Here is a 21,203-nt window from a genome sequence, read left to right as displayed (position 1 = left end):
GGTTCATCTTATCAATTGTTTGTCTATTTGATTTATAAATTCATTCAAACCCTTTTCACATACTTGATCATGTTTATTGTGTTGTCAACACAGTGGAAAGTAAACATGACTATGTGAATAAAGATTCCTAGATTTATCAGAACACTGGGTTTTACTGATATGACAATCTACAATAGAGTTTACTTGCATTTGGAGAAATGCTATGTTCTTTCTAGAGCATTGGTTAAAGTAAAGCTTGTGTTGGATGCATGGAGTATGCATTGGAATGGACCGATATTGAATTTTGATATAGATTTATTAAACTTACCGTAATATCTATTCAATTCAATATCACTTAGTTGATCCTAGATCAAATGATCTAAATCCTGATATGATTAGGTTCAATCTCAAGAGTATTATTCGTGTTCTTTGATCTGTTAGTTAAGCCTACTTTTGGGTCAAGGTGATACGTACATTTTGGGAACACGGTAGTGCAATTGAGTGGGAGTGCTAACATAAATATGGAATCTATAGCTTCTATCTGGCGAATAGAAAGTAAAGGATGATTTCCTTCGAGCTTAACCAAACGAAAATAAATGGTGGAGTACTCATTTCACTTAGCTGAAATATCATTTATACAGGGTTAAGTGTTTTAAGGATAAAATACATTGTAGGGTGTTACGGTAATTAAATCCCTTTATAGTGTAAATCATCCATGTAGAGGATCATTGATCAAATTAGGATTATAACAATGGATAACTAATGACGTGTCTATATGGTGGAAGATATAGATCATTCTATATAACTGAGAGTGCAATTTTAAGTTCTATGCGTGGATTCAACGAAGAATTAATAAGTCAGTGAATTTAAGTTGTAAATTCTTGATCTGCTTATTGGAAGATCGGATATATAGACCCAGGGTCCCCACACTAGTTGAGACAATATTACTTGTAAGACTCATTTAATTGATTTTAATTAATCAATTATAATTCTCAAGTTAGACTATGTCTATTTGTGAATTTATCACTTATTAAGGGCAAAATAGTAAATAGAGAGTTTAAAGGGTATATTTATTAATTGGGAAACTTTGATTAGTTTTATTAATAAATAAAATAAATGAAAATAAATTATTTGATAACTAATTATAATTATTAAATAATTAGATTTGACATTTATGTGGTTGAATGAGAGAAATGGAAATTTTTGAGAAAATGGGAAACTAGAAATGATGAAAAAGGAAAGTTAGAAAAGTGGAAGGCTTGTTTCCATAATGCTATGGTCGGCCACCTTTGCTTCCCTTTTCTAATTTATTTTTTATTTTTTAATGCCAAGTAATTCAGCCATAACCCTATGTTTTCTTTACCTAATGCAAAAGAAATCTGAAACGTTTGAAAAGTTTCAGGAATTTCATGCTTTGGCTCAAAACCAATTAGATAAAACATTAAAGATCTTGCGAACTGATAGGGGGGGAGAATATATGGATAGGTAGTTCAAAGATCATTTAATTGAACTTGGAATTGAATCCCTATGTACTGCCCCAACCACTCCACAGCAAAATGGAGTTGCAGAAAGGAGAAATCACACTCTCTTGGAAATGGTTAGGTCTATGCTGAGTTATTCAACTCTGTCTACGTCCTTCTGGGGATATGCTATTCAAATGGCAAACGACATTTTAAATGTTGTTCCATCTAAAGAAATCCTTAAGACACCCGTCGAACTATGGAATGGTCGTACACCTAATTTACGCCATTATAGGATTTGGGGGTGCCCAGCTCATGTCTTGAGAAAGAAAGAAGGCAAACTGGAATCGCAAACTGAAGTTTGCATGTTTGTCGGAAATTCTAAAGAGACTAGGGGTGGACTATTTTATAGTCACAAGGATAACAAAGTGTTTGTTTCTACAAATGCTACTTTTCTTGAAGATAACTATATTAAAGACAACAAATCGAAAAGTAAAGTTGTATTAGAGGAAATGCTTACAGATATAGTTCCTTCAAATGTTCCACCCTCTTCTACTCAAGAAGAGGATAATCCCACTCCCTCAGTTGTAGAAACTGAGAAAACTACTACCAAAGCTCCTGTTCAGAAGATCACCGCTCCTCATCGTAGTGGGAGGGTTTCTACAAAACCATCTCGTTATGGCTTGGATGGTGAAGTCAATATGGTCATTGGTGACTGTATTGATGACGACCCTGTTGGGTTTTATGCCCTAAATAAAACTCTGTTTCAATGTAATCTAGATTATTCTATATCAATAAAGTAACAGAAGTAATTTTTCATTCACTTGTGTATGTTTTGGTTCACTTAATCAATTGCTTGTCTATTTGATTTATAAATTCATCCAAACCCCTTTCACATACTTGAACATGTTTATTGTGTTGTCAACACAGTGGAAAATAAACATGACTATGTGAATAAAGTATTCCTAGATTTATCAGAACACTGGGTTTCACTGATATGACAATCTACAACAGAGTTTACTTACATTTGGAGAAATGTTATGTTCTTTCCAGAACATAGGTTAAAGTAAAGCTCAGGTTGGATGCATGGAGTATGCATTGGAATGGACCGATATTGAACTTTGAATTAGATTTTGAAACTTACCGTAAACATCTATTCAAATCAATATCAGAAGTTGATCCTAGATCACATGATCTAAATCCTGATATGGTTAGGCTTAATTTCAAGAGTGTTATTCGTGTTCTTTGATTTGTTAGTTAAGCCTAAAACTTTAGTCTGGGCAATACATACATTTAGGGAACACGGTAGTGCGATTGAGTGGGAGCGCTAACATAAATATGGAATCTATAGCTTCTATCTGGCGAATAGTAAGCAAAGGGTGATTTCCTTCGAGCTTAACCAAACGAGATAAATGATTGAGTACTCATTTCACTTAGTTGAAATATCATTTATACAGGGTTAAGTGTTTTAAGGATAAAATACATTGTAGGGTGTTACGGTAATCTAAGTCCCTTTACAGTGTAGATCATCCATATAGAGGATCATTGATCACATTAGGATTATAACAATGGATAACTAATAATGTGTCTATATGGTGGAACATATAGAGCATTCTATATACTGAGAGTGCAATTCTGAGTTCTATGTGTGGATTCAACGAAGAATTAATAAGTCAGTGAATTTAAGTGGTAAATTTTAGATCTGCTTATTGGAAGCTCGGATATATAGACCCATGGTCCCCTCACTAGTTGAGATGATATTACTTGTAGGACTCATTTAATTGATTTTAATTAATCAATTAAAAATTCTCAAGATAAACTTGTCAGTTTGAGAATTTGGCACTCATTAAGGGCAAAACAGTAAATAGAGATTTTGAAGGGCATATTTATTAATTAGGAAACTTTAATTAGTTTCATTATTAATAAAATAAATGATAATATATTATTTGATAATTATTTTTAATTATTAAGTAATTAGATTTATCATTAATATGGTTGAACAGTGGAATTGGCAACATTTCACAAAAAGGGAAACTATCAAGTGTAGGAAAAGGAAAGTTGGAAAAGAGGCAGACCTTGTTTCCACATTGCCTAGGCCGGCCTCCTTTACCTTCCTTTTCCCTTGATTTTCTCAGTTCAAAATGTCAATCATAGCCCTTGGTGGTCTTCTATAAATAGAAGGCAAAGGCTTCAGAATTTAACATCTCTGAAAAAGCTTTTCACAGCATTATTCTGAAAGAATTTTCTCTCAGAAAATTCTCTCTGAGCCGCCACCCTCTCTCTCTCTCTATACCTTCACTGTTTCGAAATATATGAGTGCTAGAGTAGTGCCCACACACATCAAGTAATACCTCAATCATAGTGAGGAAGGCTGTGTAGAATTCAGAGACAACAAAGAAGGACTTTCGGGCTCAGATCTTGATTATACTCTGCTACAGAAAGGAATCAAGGGTTAGAGATCTGAGTGGGAGGAGACATATATATTCCGCTGCAATCACTGTAAGATTTCTGATACTCTTATGTGTTTAATTTCATATCGTTTTAGAAGTTCATATTTAGGTTGTTAAATCAACATACTTGTGAGTAGATCTAAGATCCTGGTAAAATAACTTCCAACAACTGGCACCAGAGCCATGGTAATTGATTTGCTTGCAAGAAATTTGGACTTAAAACGATTTGCTTGTTTTTTGGATGGTATCATGTTGCTTTGAGTGTCATATTGATGTTTGAATGTTGTTTGTGAATTCTGGGAAAAATGGTTACTGTTTTTATTCTGTAATTATTTTTGTTGGATAGTTTGGAAAATTCTAAGCAATTTACTTTTTTACAGAACTCGATTTCGATTTAATTTGAATTAGTTATGAATTTTTGAAAATTGGAAAAATCGGGGTGACGAGCAACCTCATCACGCGCGCGGAAGGGCTGCTTGCAGCCTCCCTGCGCCGTGATTTCTCGGCCAATCACCCCAGATCCGCGCGCGGATGGCCATGCACAGCATGCCATCCGTACAGTTCATCCAATTTTCCAATTTTTTCGATTTTTCATGCTATTTCATGGAATTAAATTCCGATTTTTTGTGTAGTTTTGTATGTTGATTTTTGTTTTTCAAATTTCAAATCTAATTATCAGAAATAAATTAATTTTAATTTTTAAAATTAATTTTAGATATTAGTGTAATTTGATTTTGAAAATAGGAAAAAATCAAGTTTTGCTTACCTTTTTCTTATTTCCTTTAAAATTTGATTATTTTATTTTTTTAAAGGTGAGATATTAATTTTTTTGGTAACTTGACCTTAATTAAAATAAGATCATAATAATCATGATAATTTTAAAAGAGGAAATAAGGTATTTTTGTTAACTTTTAAATTTTGTTATTTTTTAATTAAATTAAATTCTAAAACAAAAAAAGGGTATGTATTTACCATTTTCTATTTTATTTTTAATTTATTAAATAACATGAAATTTAAAAGGAAAGTTAGCAATTTATTTTGAAATGACATTTAGGTTACCCAAAACCTAATTTTTCAAAATGGTAGGTTTAATTTTATTTTTATTTTTCGAAATAAATGATTAAAATTAAATAAATCCTACATCCAACTATCCAAATCTAACCTTGTTGCAGGAGTATGTGTTTTAGATTGTTTGTAAGTTTTCTAAAACCTATTATTGCTTGATCTAAATTGCCTTGGTTAAATTGATGATAGATCAGTTGATCTAATTTTAACCAAAGGTTCAATTGACGATAGATCAAGTAAATAATTTGTAACAGGTAATTTTTACAAACTTCTTTCATCTGTGTATGACTTAGCAACATGATAGGATCCATCCAAATGTGTATGCCTGTGTGAGCCTATATGTTTAATTTCTATTATAGATACATATAGGTGGTTGTTGCTAAATAAAATATCATAACTGATAGATTTTATTTAGGCTCATTTAGTTGTGAGCCTATTCAATTAATAACAGTTATTCATTGTAAGGTTAAATTCCTCTCTTTTGGGCCTTGTGTGAGAGTTGGGAGCCTTAGAAGTGGGTGCGACATACTGGACCCAGCTCCCCCTCACATGAACAACCCCAATTGTGAAGGCCCATTTGCCTGATTTGGATAACTGTGATAGGTTAATTATATTTGTTTGACCTAATAAAAGATTGATTAGCAACATAATTAATTTCATTGTTCCTTGAAATTAATTAAAGAAAAACATAGTTTGAATAGTCATATTCTAGAAAGCTATATGTATTTTTCTTGTTTCAATTAAATATGGAATTATAACCATATAAATTCTTTCTGAATCTTAATTTTATAATTTCATTAAATATTCCTATTTAAGTTGAGATTTAGTTAAATCTATCAAATCAACTTAGATTTGAATATTTTTGAATTTCCTATTATAAATTAAGTTGAAGAATTTTGGAAATTGGTTATTAAGATTCCTTAGATATTTTTTTAAGTTGATATTTTCTAAATATGGGAACTTAAAATGGAATATATTCTAAATTAAGTGGTTACTACTTAATTGGTAATATTTAATTAAGTCATTGTTTGAGGAATATTTTTAAGTTGGGTATTTAGATTTTCTAAACAACTTAAATAAGATATTTTTCAAAATTATTCCATTTTTGAAATTTAATTAAAGTTTTTTACTCTAATTTGTAATATTTCATTATTGAGATATGGAATATAAATGATTAGACAAAATACATGTTTAAATAATGAGCTTTAATCAAAGAGAAATTCGATCTCCATTGTTGGTTTTACATAGCTATTGTTTTAGTGAGTAATCCTCCCTAATGGAGGAACGTTCATTAGCAAGTTAGCGCCGTTTAATCTCGAAAGATAAGTATTCTTATAGGTTTATTTATATGGTTCATGACCACCCTAATGGTGGCGACTATGTAAGACTTATAAGAATACGAAACAATGGTAGAAGCTCATAAGATAGAATTGCCTTGACTCTCGCCTAAACGGGACAACGCTGAATTCCAATCTTGATCGAATAAAAGGTTGCTAGAATGTTTGACATTTTAGATGAATTGACAACTCTATTCAATGGATGATGCTTTGACTCTCGCCTAAACGGGACACTGTATCAGTTCGTTGGAAACCTTGGAAAATAAACTATGTTAGATTTAGTATTTTTATAACATAAGTGATTGTTTGTTTTCTGAACCTGTGTATGAATTTATAGAACCGAAACCTTACTTCTGTTTATTGATATGTTGTAGTGCCAAAATTAATAACCCTCATCCCGATCCACTCCTAGTTAGTATCTTTGCAAAAGAACTCAATAGTGTGAAAATGCATCCTGGTAGTTGCATTAACTCGCACCTATTGTTGATGAATCTGAAATTCCAAAAGGCAAATCTACTAGGAATTGATTTATCAAAGGAACAATGGGTGAAACTCATACTTTATAGTCTTCCTCAGGAGTATAACAGTTTTGTTCTATATTACTTATTGAATAATCCTAACTCCTCCGACATGAATAATCCTAGCCTTGTTTCCACATTGCCTAGGCCGGCCCCTTTTACCTTCCTTTTCCCTTGATTTTCTCAGTTCAAAATGTCAATCATAGCCCTTGGTGGTCTTCTATAAATAGAAGGCAAAGGCTTCAGAATTTAACATCTCTGAAAAAGCTTTTCACAGCATTATTCTGAAAGAATTTTCTCTCAGAAAATTCTCTCTGAGCCGCCACCCTCTCTCTCTCTATACCTTCACTGTTTCGAAATATATGAGTGCTAGAGTAGTGCCCACACACATCAAGTAATACCTCAATCATAGTGAGGAAGGCTGTGTAGAATTCAGAGACAACAAAGAAGGACTTTCGGGCTCAGATCTTGATTATACTCTGCTACAGAAAGGAATCAAGGGTTAGAGATCTGAGTGGGAGGAGACATATATATTCCGCTGCAATCACTGTAAGATTTCTGATACTCTTATGTGTTTAATTTCATATCGTTTTAGAAGTTCATATTTAGGTTGTTAAATCAACATACTTGTGAGTAGATCTAAGATTCTGGTAAAATAACTTCCAACAGACCCATTAACCTATAAACAGGCAATGGCAAGTCCGCAACGGAAGCGTTGGTCAGCCGGCATGGATTCAGAAATGGATTCAATGAAAAAGAACAAAGTCTGGGAATATGTAGATCCACCCATTGACTATCGTCCAATCGGATGCAAATGGGTCTACAAGAAGAAAAGAGGCGCTGGAGGCGAAGTCGAAACTTTTAAAGCTAGACCGGTCGCCAAGGGTTATACCCAAAGAGAAGGTGTGGACTATGAAGAAACTTTTAGTCCTGCCGCCATGCTCAAATCCATCCGAATTCTTCTCTCCATCGTAGCCGCTTTCGATTATGAAATCTGGAAAATGGATGTCAAGACAACCTTCCTTAATGGGCTTCTTGAAGAAACCATCTATATGGAGCAACCAGAAGGCTATGTTCTTCCTGGGCAAGAAAATAAAGTTTGCAAATTAAATAGGTCTATTTATGGACTTAAGCAAGCTTCATGCTCATGGAATAAAAGGTTTGATGAGATCATTAAAACCTACGGCTTTCATCAGAATGAAGATGAACCTTGTGTTACCAACTCAAGGAAGACCAAGTAGTAGTATTCCTTGTCCTTTATGTTGACGACATTTTGATCATTGGCAACAATATCAAGAAAATGACTCACATTAAGGAATGGCTAGACACTCAATTCGATATGAAAGATTTGGGTGAGGCTGCCTATGTTCTTGGTATTCAGATTATTAGAAACCGGAAGAACAGATCCCTTGCTCTCTCTCAAACAACTTACATTGACAAAGTTTTAGAGAGATTCTCCATGACCAATACCAATGGGGCAAATATGCCTTCTAGATATAGTATCCGTCTATCTAAGGAACAGTGTCCTACTGATCTTCAAGAGATAGAGGACATGGCAAAAGTTCCTTATGCTTCTGCAGTTAGAAGTCTAATGTATGCAATGTGATGCACTAGACCTGACATCTGCTATGCAGTTGGAATCGTGAGCAGGTATCAGTCAAATCCAGGACAGGAACATTGGAATGCTGTTAAGTATATTCTGAAATACTTAAAGAGTACAAGACACTACGTGTTAGTCTACAAGGGTGGTGATCTAAATCCCATAGGCTATACAGACTCAGATTTCCAGACATGTCTTGAAGACAGGAAATCTACATCTGGGATGGTGTTTACTCTTGGGGGTGGAGCAGTGGTTTGGAGAAGTGCGAAACAAACCGCGACCTCAGATTCTACCATGGAGGCAGAATACATAGCTTCAGCTGAAGCTGCTAAAGAGGTTGTGTAGCTTAGAAATTTCTTCACTAGTCTTGGTGTAGTACCTAGAATGGAAAAGCCTCTAGTCCTTCTTTGTGATAACAACGAAGCAATAGCCAACAATAAGGAACCTCGGAGCCACAAGAGAAGCAAACATATAGAAAGAAAATATCATATTATCAGAGAATATGTGGCAAGAGGGGATGTACTGGTGGAGAAAGTGGACACACAAGACAACTTAGCTGATCCATTCACCAAAGTCTTGGAAGTGACTGCTTTTGAAAAGAACCGTCAAAATTTAGGGTTAATTGAAATGTACTGATTAGTTTTATATTAGAGCAAGTGGGAGTTTGTTGGGTTTTATACCCTAAATAAAACTCTATTTCAATGTAATCCAGATTATTCAATATCAATAAAATAACAGAAGTATTTTTCATTCATTTGTGTATGTCTTGGTTCATCTTATCAATTGTTTGTCTATTTGATTTATAAATTCATTGAAACCCTTTTCACATACTTGATCATGTTTATTGTGTTGTCAACACAGTGGAAAGTAAACATGACTATGTGAATAAAGATTCCAAGATTTATCAAAACACTGGGTTTTACTGATATAACAATCTACAACAGAGTTTACTTGCATTTGGAGAAATGCTATGTTCTTTCCAGAGCATTGGTTAAAGTAAAGCTTGGGTTGGATGCATGGAGTATGCATTGGAATGGACCGATATTGAACTTTGATATAGATTTATTAAACTTACCGTAATATCGATTCAATTCAATATTACTTAGTTGAACCTAGATCAAATGATCTAAATCCTGATATGATTAGGTTCAATCTCAAGAGTATTATTCGTGTTCTTTGATTTGTTAGTTAAGCCTACATTTGGGTCAGGGTGATACGTACATTTTGGGAACACGGTAGTGCAATTGAGTGGGAGCGCTAACATAAATATGGAATCTATAGCTTCTATCTGGCGAATAGAAAGTGAAGGATGATTTCCTTCGAGCTTAACCAAACTAAAATAAATGATGGAGTACTCATTTCACTTAGCTGAAATATCATTTATACAGGGTTAAGTGTTTTAAGGATAAAATACATTGTAGGGTGTTACGGTAATTAAATCCCTTTACAGTGTAAATCATCCATGTAGAGGATCATTGATCAAATTAGGATTATAACAATGGACAACTAATGACGTGTCTATATGGTGGAACATATAGAGCGTTCTATATAACTGAGAGTGCAATTCTAAGTTCTATGCGTGGATTCAACGAAGAATTAATAAGTCAGTGAATTAAAGTTGTAAATTCTTGATCTGCTAATTGGAAGCTTGGATATATAGACCCAGGGTCCCCACACTAGTTGAGACAATATTACTTGTAAGACTCATTTAATTGATTTTAATTAATCAATTATAATTCTCAAGTTAGACTATGTCTATTTGTGAATTTATCACTTATTAAGGGCAAAACAGTAAATAGAGAGTTTAAAGGGTATATTTATTAATTGGAAAACTTTTATTAGTTTTATTAATAAATAAAATAAATGACAATATATTACTTGATAATTAATTATAATTATTATTAAATAATTAGATTTGACATTTATGTGGTTGAATGAGAGAAATGGCAATTTTTGAGAAAATGGGAAACTAGAAATGATGAAAAAGGAAAGTTAGAAAAGTGGAAGGCTTGTTTCCATAATGCTATGGCCGGCCACCTTTGCTTCCCTTTTCTCATTTATTTTTCATTTTTTAATGCCAAGTAATTCAGCCATAACCCTATGTGGTCTTCTATAAATAGAAGGTAAAGGCTTCAGGTTTGACACACACTTTACAGCATTATTTTCTTTCACTCAAAAACATTCTTGAAGCCCCCACTCTCTCTCTCTTCCTTCTCTGTTTTTCGAAGTCCCTCTAAGTAATAGAGTAGTGCTCACACACATCAAGTAATACCTTAATCATAGTGAGGAAGGCTGCGTAGAATTCAGAGTTAACAAAGAAGGACATTCGGGCTCAGATCTTGATTATACTCTGCGATAGAAAGGAATCAAGGGTTAGAAATCTGAGTGGGAGGAGACATATTATTCCGCTGCACCCAATGTAAGGTTTCTTAACTTTATATGTGTTTAATTTATTATCGTTTTAGAAGTTCATATTTAGGTTGTTAAATCAACATACTTGTGAGTAGATCTAAGATCCTGGTAAAATAATTCCAACACATTGATGGTTGCTCGGTCATAGAAAGGGTCAACAACTTCTCGAATTCTCTAATATGCACATATGGATTTTTATTTTCCATTCCACGAAAAGTCGGTAAAAGTTGAATAATGCCGGGTTTGACACCAAGATTTGGCATATTAGGTGGAAATATAAAACGTGATGGTATGGAAGTATGAGTAGGATGAAGGTAATCATTAAGTGTTCTCTGTTGTGCTTCATTATTATTATTCATGGCGAAAGGATTACCGATTATTGTGTGAACGGGAGAAGGAATAGTGGATGGATTGGAAGAGTTTTCACCAGAAGTGGTTTCGTCAAAAGAAGAGTTACTCATCCACTCTAGTTTGAACCTTTTTTTTTTAATTATTTTATTAGTATTATTTTGTTATAGTAAAGAGCACAAAAATACAATATTACAATGACCAACACAAAAATATTCCCAGGCCAGTTGGAAAGATTGCCAAGGTACCGCTTCGTCCCAACCTTGCCCAGACAGAACCGAGATTCCCAGATAAGGTGGAGGGTACACTAACACAAACCTTATTTAAAAACCAACTTTTCTAGACAGAACAATTTTAGTTTGTGTCATATATAATATTAAACTGTTGTTTTATGTATTTTATGATTTTTTTAAAGGACTTAAATTCTAAGAATAATAAAAAATAAATAAATAAATAAACGAGAAAAAAAAAAAGAGAACTAAAACATAATATAAACTATCATACTAAACAAAAGTCAAAGTGAGAACAAAAAAAAAATTAAAAGAAATAATTTTTTTATATCAAGAAATCATTTCTGATAAGGAAGATCAGATAAAATCGCAACCTTAGAGCATACTTTGAATTTCTTGGTAATTTTTTTTTCAAAAATATTTACACAACATAAGAAAATATTCACAAGAAAATAAAAAAATTATTAACCTCTTGATTTCAGATTCACTAAGTTTTTGAAAAAAATTACCTCCCCGGCAACGACGCCAAAATTTGATATGTAACGCCCAAATTGTGACTGCCACAGCGGTGGTTGTAGTATAGATCAGGTGGTCGATTCCACATGGAGGTGATTATGGACAAAAATATTAGTAGAAAAATAGAAACAAAAGGTTAATAAATAGTGATATTAGTGACTGATGAGTTTGTGATTTTTTGTTTTTGATAATAAATATTAAAAGAAAGCAAATAAAATGTGTAGTCAATAGTAAAAGAAAGGACTTTAAAAATCATCTATATGCTTGTTTAGCTATCTTGTACCCTTGATTCACAAAGTTGACACATATGATATAGCATTAAAGTTCATTATATTTTGAGTATACAAGTTCTTGAAAATAAAAGATAATTTAATCTTATGTAGAACCTAGAAATGACATTATACATCAAGCAATAATACAATAATAAAGATTAAACATAAAACTAAACATAAATATTATTTTTATTAAATAGAAACACATAGAAAGAGCATGACTAATCCTATATATCTTTAGTAAAAACAATGACAAAGAGATAGAAATAGAGATGGTGGTGATAGTGAAGGAAATGAACATTATAGTTTATCGAGGAACTCCTTCATGTTGTTAATTGAGATCCTCTAAATGTCTTTCCATATCTTACTCAATGAGAGGATGCCTCGAGCATGGTCGTATACTGACCTTCTTTTGTAAGGCTATTGTTGAGCCTGAGATCCCTGGCCAGCCCCTTAGACCGCTGGTTGGTGGAATCGGGCTATTCTCGCCATAAGACCTTCGTGCCAAGGCCTGTCCTTCTTTGGATAGGGGAAGGTTTGTCCTGGTTCCTGAAGAACCTAGTTAGTTAGCTTGTTGATAGACCCTCTCTGATCTATCAACTAGTCTTCGTTGGAGTGGATCTTTGATGAGATCCTAGCCTCTTCCATTTGTTCTCTGATTGAATCGCCTTATCAAGTCATTGGCTTCTCTGTTGCGGCGATCCAACTTTTCCTGGTGAGTTCAAAGGATGTACTATTGGTCATCCATCCATCTCAAGAATTCTCATCTCTACTTTGCGAATACATCACAATCAATAGCGTGTGGTTCTTAAGTTAGGCTGGCTTGGTAGACGGCCTCTCTCAGTCTAGCTAACTCGAGATCTTCTCCCAAGTCCACATGGGGCTTGCCAATTCCTGGTCCTGTCTCTCCAACATAGTACTAGAGACGAGATTCGGTTGTTGAACCTGAGGGCTATTCCCCAAGGGTCTTTCCTTTAGTGGGAGGCGCCAGTGGTGGGTCTTCCTTCGGAGGCAAGGGTCTGCTGCTTAGATCCACCGGGATGTTTGTGTCACTCTGGCAGCTGTAGTGACCAAATTCGAGGTGCCTGTCATGATGGTAAGATTGACCACATCTGCATGGGAATTCCAATAGTGGCTGGAACATGAACATCATGATCTAAGCGTCTTGAGGAAGACCTAATGATGTAGATGGTGCAACCAGAGTTCTCGTGTTCACCATGGCGTTTGAATAGATTACTTCATAGCTTTCTCTTAATGAAAGTACCAATTTGTTGACCTCAAAAATTGCCAACCGACAACAGGGTTATATTAATCTGATGCTTGCCACGTGTTACAGAATTAGAACTAGAAAGTAAAAGAACATAAGGATTTTATAGAGGTTTGGCCCCCTGAGTTAGCGGGTAATGACCTACTCCTTTTTTAGTTGTATTGATACCGAGAGATATACTATAGGTGGGATCTGATATAGCTCTCTTAAGGTTACAAAGTAATCAATGATGGAAAATCTCAAGTATTGAGAGAAGCTAAGGGGTGTGTGTGTGTGTGTGTGTGTGTGTGTGTGTGTGTGTGTGTGTGTGAGAGAGAGAGAGAGAGAGAGAGAGAGAGAGAGAGAGAGAGAGAGAGAATATACTCTATAACTTATAGCTTACTTAGTTATGACTTAATGACTTAGGGTTTTAGGGTTGAGTTAAGACTATTTATATAGGAGAGCTTAAACCCTAATTAGTAGTTAAAATAAGAGATAGTTACATATTAAATTAGTAAAATACAAAAGACTAAAATGTCCCTTAAAAATAGGTATTTTCTATCTACTTTATTGGGTTGTTAGGGCCTAATTCGCACTTTAGCTTGCAGTCGACGTGTAAAGGTGTGCATCGAGGTCTTACCAGATCCAATCCTTGTTGGCCATGCACCTGCAGGATGTAGGCTAGCCAGCCTTGCGATGTCCAGAAGCTAGCGGCCATAGGGCTGGCCAGCCCCCTTGAGGTGGTTGGTCTGTTGCCCGCCATCCCGTTTAAGTGTCGGGATCCCCGTTGGCTAGGGTGCTTACTTGACATCCTTGTCGGTAAGCTATACTGTTACGTGGCGCTGACATCGGCTATGTAAGCATGCCACGTCTGGTAGGTAAAAATCGAAATAACAATAAAATTTGGAATTAATATTAAATCTAGCTGCTTAATCTGTGAGAATAATAATGAGTCACATGAACATTAATTTTTTGAGTGTTAGCACTATTTGTCTGAAGTGTTTGATTGTATGAGTACATGCCACTCATAATTATGAATTATGTGGGCTTGTTAATTGGATTAGATGATGTAGGCATTCTCGAACCCGTCCGAGTGTGTAACATTCATTATAAAAAATAATTACTTTTAATATATTTTTTTAATCACAACATAAATTTTGTTGTGACTAAATGTAATTTTTAGACACAATAAAAAACTATTTGTTACTAAAATATTGTATTTAGATACAAATTGTCACTAATATAGTTTTAGTAACAACAAGTATTGTGACAAAATATATATAGTCATAATAAATTATAATTTTTGTGACTAAATATACATTTAGCCACGGACCTTTTAATCACATTATAGGAATAATAATTTATAATTAGTCACAACTTTTTTTAACTTTTAGTCACAAATTTTATTATGATTAAAAGTAAGATTTTCTATAATAATTACACTCTAAGTGCTAGTATTTATCCTATTTAGAAGGCCATAAATGAGGCTCTTTAGAACCTCAAGATGCCTCTAGTTTCTTTTGTTGCCAAAAGTATTAAAAATGATGTTTGTAAAGGACTATTTTTTAAACATGGACAATATAAGTCGATTGGGAGAGCAATTTAATTACAATATTTTGGCACTACTTCAAAATCATCATTTAAATGTTTTTAAGACCTTTCAGCGTCGGTTTTGGCAAAATTTACTACCGATGCTGATCTAGGTAACACTGTAGAGTCTAAATTAAATAACCGACATCATAAGGGTACGTATGACGTCGTTTATTTGCTAGGAACCGATGCCATAGGGGTGTATATGGTGTTGGTTCCTAGCAAATAACCGACGCCATATACAGCCTTAGGAACCGACGGCAAAGACCTAAGGATTTTTTTTCAGTTTATTTAATTTAATTTAATTTATTTAAATTATATATTTATTAACAAACTAGTTTGATCCATCAGCAACCTCTCTAATTACTCAATTGCAATATTTAAAAAAAGTCGCCAACAAGAAAGAATATAAATATATAGACACGATAAAATCATCAAATAATTTGTCAGTAGAAAAAAAAGTGAGGAATTAAAATATTAAGTTTAATTTTTTTTTTTTTACGGAAATCAAATCTAAATTTAAAAATAAGAAACATTTATTGATTTTAGTTCATTATAAATTTAAAAACATTAACATCTTTAACTTCTCGTGTTTTCAATTAATTGAATTATAAAAGTATATTAAAAAATAACTTTATTAATTTGTTGGAAATCAACTATTTTTTTTTTATTTTATTAACTTTAATTTATTTTCTATTTTTTCTTTAAACATTATTATTATTATTATTATTTCATGTTAATTGTACAAAACATTTAATAGCTACTTTATTTTATCCAGCCATATATAAATTTATTATTATTTTTTTCTTTTTTGAGATAAATAGAACTTAAAAATGGAGAATAAACACGTGGCTAAATACATTCTTCTAGGGTTCCTGTTATATGTTGTATTGTATTGTATTGTATTGTGTTAGATTGTATTGTATTATATTGTATTATATTGAATTGGATTATAGATATCATATTTTTATATATTACTATGTTAAACTTTAACTTATGCTAAAATATTATATATTTAAGTATCCATAAAAATGAATACCACGTATAGTTTTACATAAAAATATTCCATAAAATACAACTCAATATAATACTATACAATACAATACGGTGTAATACGACGTACCAAACGAATAGTATTATTTAGGAATATTGGCGGCTAAACCACCTGAACTTAACGGTTTGTAACAGTTAACCACAAAAACTGAATTTTTGGCGGCTAAACTACCTAAACCCTGGTTCCGTTTTGCTCTGCACACCTCCATCCAAAAATCACAGTTAAGTGCCATAGTGGACTGTCCACGTGTATGCACTTGTACACGTGGTAAATTTTTAGTAGTCCACGTAATTTTAAATTTAAAAAATAATTATAAATTTTAAAAATTAAAAAAAAAAAATCTTTTTCTTTCTTTTTTCTTTTTCTTTTTCTTTTTCTTTTTCTTTTTCTTTCTCTTTCTCTTTCTTCTCGAATCTCGACAAAACCCTTTCTTCTTCTTCTTCTGCCATTACTACAATCAGAACCCCAAAATCCCTAAAACCACCCCTGAAACCACCATCACCACTGAAACCACCTGCTATCGCCATCACCATTATCGAGATCGACAAACCCTCCCACCCAATACTCAAAAACCCTTGTATTTTGTTGTTGCCAATCACACAATTGTTGCATTTATCTGAGTTGTTTGCTTAGAGTTTGTCCTGAAGTGCCACGGTATTGTTGTTAATTGACATATTTAATTTCATTTCCATTTGATCTTGTTCTTCATCGTCTACCTATGGCTGCAAAAGTCCAGAAGCTTCTTCCTTCCTTCAACGATTTCATCAAAGAAATCATCAAGTTGGGCAACGATATTCTCAGCTCCATATCTCAAAACCATAAAACAATGTCTCAAGTTGTCAACCCTTTCTCCGATCCCACCTTCCGATTCCCACTCCATTACCTGACTCGTTGTTGTTGTTGTGGTGGTCATCGTCGTTGTCCTCTCCAACTCACTTCTAAGCTCATCCATGGCAGCCTTAGACCTCCTGAACTCATACAAAAGAATCCCCAACCGACCACCGATCTGTTTGATCTCCACCGCCACTCTCTGTTGCAACCTCCCCGTCGATATCATAAATGACGATCCAAAGAACAAGCAACCTTCGTACCCACCTCCGCCTCTCAGAAAACTCGATTCCGGCCAACAGTAAACCAGCCCCATAAAGTAAGATCATCAGCAGTAGTGATGGTGGTTTCAGGGGTGGTTTTAGGGATTTTGGGGTTTTGATTGTAGTAATGGCAGAAGAAGAAGAAGAAGAAGAAGAAGAAGAAGAAGGGGTTCTGTCGAGATTCGAGAAGAAAGAAAAAGAAAAAGAAAAAGAAAAAGAGAAAGAGAAAAAAAAAAGAAAAAATAAAGATTTTTTTTTTAATTTTTATAAATTGTTTTTTTTTTAATTTTTTTTAAATATTTATAATTATTTTTTAAAATAAAAATTACATGGACTACTAAAAATTTGCCACATGTACAAGTGCGTACACGTGGACAGTCCACAGTGGCACTTAACTGTGATTTTTGGACGGAAGTGTGTAGAGCAAAATGGAACTGGGGTTTAGGTAGTTTAGCTGCCAAAAAATCAGTTTTTGTTGTTAAATTTTATAAACCGTATAGATCAGGTAGTTTAGCCGCCAGTATCCCTATTGTTTAATACAATACTATGTTTTATATTGACTTGTATTAGTAGATTGTGTAAAGTTATAACATACTTTCAATACACTCGACCCCTCATACTCGTAGAGATACGCTCGGGCCGCAATGTTGTTGATATTATCAGAGAAGAGATATACTTGCTGATCAAGGGCCCTCTGGTCATCGAAATTGTACAGGAGAGGTGGCTCGTTGAGGGAAACAAACTCTTCAGCATAGATTTGTGGTCGACCCTCATCCTCACGAGCGTATTGTTGTGGAACATACACCTGATCAGCGACCTCCCCTCCTTCCTCTTGTTGGTCAGTGTTTTTCTTCTGTTTAAGGGATTAGATTTTGGGTTTTAATTTATCAATCTCCTTCTGTTGCGGCACAACATCAGAAACTTCCCTTTTCTTCCTACCGAACAATTTAGATGCACTGGTCAGGAACCTGCAAATCATGAAATAAAATTACCTATGATTTTTTTTGTATAACTAAGGAAACAAAATTTCAAGTACTAGCATACCCAGCAGCCCTGACACGTCCGGGATGCTCTGGTGTCCCGAGCTCCTGCGTCTGGATATCGTTTTGGCCATGGACCTAAATTTTTCCCTGAGTAAGTTGCTCCTGTAATTGAACCAAATGTACATATTCAAGCAATTATTATATGAATTATATATACTAACTCATTAGTAGTACTCAATTAAGGATTAATATATACTTACTATCTTTTTGGCAATTTTCTTGTCGTAATCCGTGACAAGTTTTGTTCTCTTGGACCGAGATTTGATCCAAACACGATGGCGTGGGGGATCTTGAACGTCGAGGTCCTTTTTCTATATTATTTTATAACAATTAAATGAGTGTAATTATATTTTAAAGAACATTATTAGAAATCATTGATTACTTACCACATCTTCCCTTACGTTCACCATTCCACTCCGACCACTTCGATGTTTGGATTGGATTTTTGTTGAATGTTCTATTTGCACCTTACTCAATTCCTACAATGCAAAAAAAAAAAAAATATAATTAGATACATGTACTTGTATTTAAGAGTTTATCTTAGTACAAATTGTTGGAAGTTACTTTACCAGGAACTTAGATCTACTCACAAGTATGTTGATTTAACAACCTAAATATGAATGAGTCTTACAAGTAATATTATCTCAACTAGTGGGGGGACCAAGGGTCTATATATCCGAGCTTCCAATAAGCAGATCTAGAATTTACCACTTAAATTCACTGAGTTATTAATTCTTCGTTGAATCCACACATAGAACTCAGAATTGCACTCTCAGTATATAGAATGCTCTATATGTTCCACCATATAGACACATCATTAGTTATCCATTGTTATAATCCTAATGTGATCAATGATCCTCTATATGGATGATTTACACTGTAAAGGGACTAAATTTCCGTAACACCCTACAATGTATTTTATCCTTAAAACACTTAACCCTGTATAAATGATATTTCAACTAAGTGAAATGAGTACTCAATCATTTATCTCGTTTGGTTAAGCTCGAAGGAAATCACCCTTTGCTTACTATTCGCCAGATAGAAGCTATAGATTCCATATTTATGTTAGCGCTCCCACTCAATCGCACTACCGTGTTCCCAAAATGTATGTATTGCCCTGACCAAAAATTAGGCTTAACTAACAAATCAAAGAACACGAATAACACTCTTGAGATTGAGCCTAACCATATCAGGATTCGATCATGTGATCTAGGATCAACTTATGATATTGAATTGAATAGATATTTATGGTAAGTTTCAAAAATCTATTTCAAAGTTCAATATCGGTCCATTCAAATGCATACTCCATGCATCCAACCTCAGCTTTACTTTAACCTATGTTCTGGAAAGAACATAACATTTCTCCAAATGTAAGTAAACTCTGTTGTAGATTGTCATATCAGTAAAACCCAGTGTTCTGATAAATCTAGGAATACTTTATTAACATAGTCATGTTTACTTTCCACTGTGTTGACAACACAATAAACATGATCAAGTATGTGAAAAGGGGTTTGGATGAATTTATAAATCAAATAGACAAAAAATTGATTAATTGAACCAAAACATACACAAATGAATGAAAAATACTTTTGTTACTTTATTGATATTGAATAATCTGGATTACATTGAAATAGAGTTTTATTTAGGGCATAAAACCCAACAAACTCCCACTTGCACTAATATAAAACAAATCAGTACATTTAAGTTAATCCTAAATTCTGACGGTGCTTTTTGAATGAAGTTACTGCCAAGACTTCGGTGAATGGATCAGCTAAGTTATCCTGCGTGTCCACTTTCTCCACCAGTACATCCCCTCTTGCCACATATTCTCTGATAATATGATACTTTCTTTCTAAATGCTTACTTCTCTTGTGGCTCCGAGGTTCCTTAGTGTTGGCTATAGCTCCATTGTTATCACAAAGCAGAACTAGAGGCTTTTCCATTCCAGGAACTACACCAAGACTGGTGAAGAACTTCCTAAGCCAGACAACCTCTTTAGCTGCTTCAGCCGCAGCTATGTACTCTGCCTCCATGGTAGAATCCGAAATCGCAGTTTGTTTAGCACTTCTCCAAACCACTGCTCCACCCCCAAGAGTAAACACCATCCCAGATGTAGATTTCCTGTCTTCAAGACATCCCTGGAAATCTGAGTCTGTATAGCCTAAGGGATTTAAAGCACCACCCCTTGTAGACTAATACATAATCTCTTGTACTCTTTAAGTATTTCAAAATATACTTAACAGCATTCCAATGTACCCGTCCTGTATTTGACTGATACCTGCTCACGATTCCAACTGCATAGCAGATGTCAGGTCTAGTGCATAGCATAGCATACATTAGACTTCCAACTGCAGAAGCATAAGGAATTTTTGCCATGTCTTCTATCTCTTGAGGATCAGTAGGACACTGTTCCTTAGATAGACGGATACCATGTCTAGAGGGCATATATGCCCCATTGGTATTAGTCATGGAAAATCTCTCTAGAACTTTGTCAATGTAAGCTGTTTGAGAGAGAGCAAGGGATCTGTTCTTCCGGTTTCTGATAATCTGAATACCGAGAACATAGGCTGCCTCACCCAAGTCTTTCATGTCGAATTGAGTGTCAAGCCATTCCTTGATTTGAGTCATTTTCTTGACATTGCTGCCAATGATCAAAATGTCATCAACATAAAGGACCAGGAATACTACTACTTGGTTTTCCTTGAGTTGGTAAACACAAGGTTCATCTTCATTCTGATGAAAGCCGTAGGTTTTAATGATCTCATCAAACCTTTTATTCCATGAGCGTGAAGCTTGCTTAAGTCCATAAATAGACCTATTTAATTTGCAAATTTTATTTTCTTGCCCAGGAAGAACATAGCCTTCTGGTTGCTCCATATAGATGGTTTCTTCAAGAAACCCATTAAGGAAGGTTGTCTTGACATCCATTTGCCAGATTTCATAATCGAAAGCGGCTACGATGGAGAGAAGAATTCGGATGGATTTGAGCATG

At 34.1% G+C, this 21,203-nt stretch overlaps 1 protein-coding gene across 1 annotated transcript; it reads right to left on the bottom strand.

Annotated features, from left to right (window-relative positions):
• Positions 1-16,789: 16,789 nt before the first annotated feature.
• LOC133036966 (uncharacterized) lies at positions 16,790-17,221 on the bottom strand. The gene has a single exon (XM_061113753.1). The coding sequence runs from the start codon at positions 17,219-17,221 to the stop codon at positions 16,790-16,792; it is 432 nt and encodes a 143-aa protein (XP_060969736.1).
• Positions 17,222-21,203: the final 3,982 nt, after the last annotated feature.

The sequence above is a fragment of the Cannabis sativa genome, chromosome 4 (genome assembly GCF_029168945.1).
Source record: "Cannabis sativa cultivar Pink pepper isolate KNU-18-1 chromosome 4, ASM2916894v1, whole genome shotgun sequence".
In the NCBI taxonomy this organism is placed as follows: domain Eukaryota; kingdom Viridiplantae; phylum Streptophyta; class Magnoliopsida; order Rosales; family Cannabaceae; genus Cannabis; species Cannabis sativa.
This window is presented reverse-complemented; position numbering and strand designations above follow the sequence as displayed.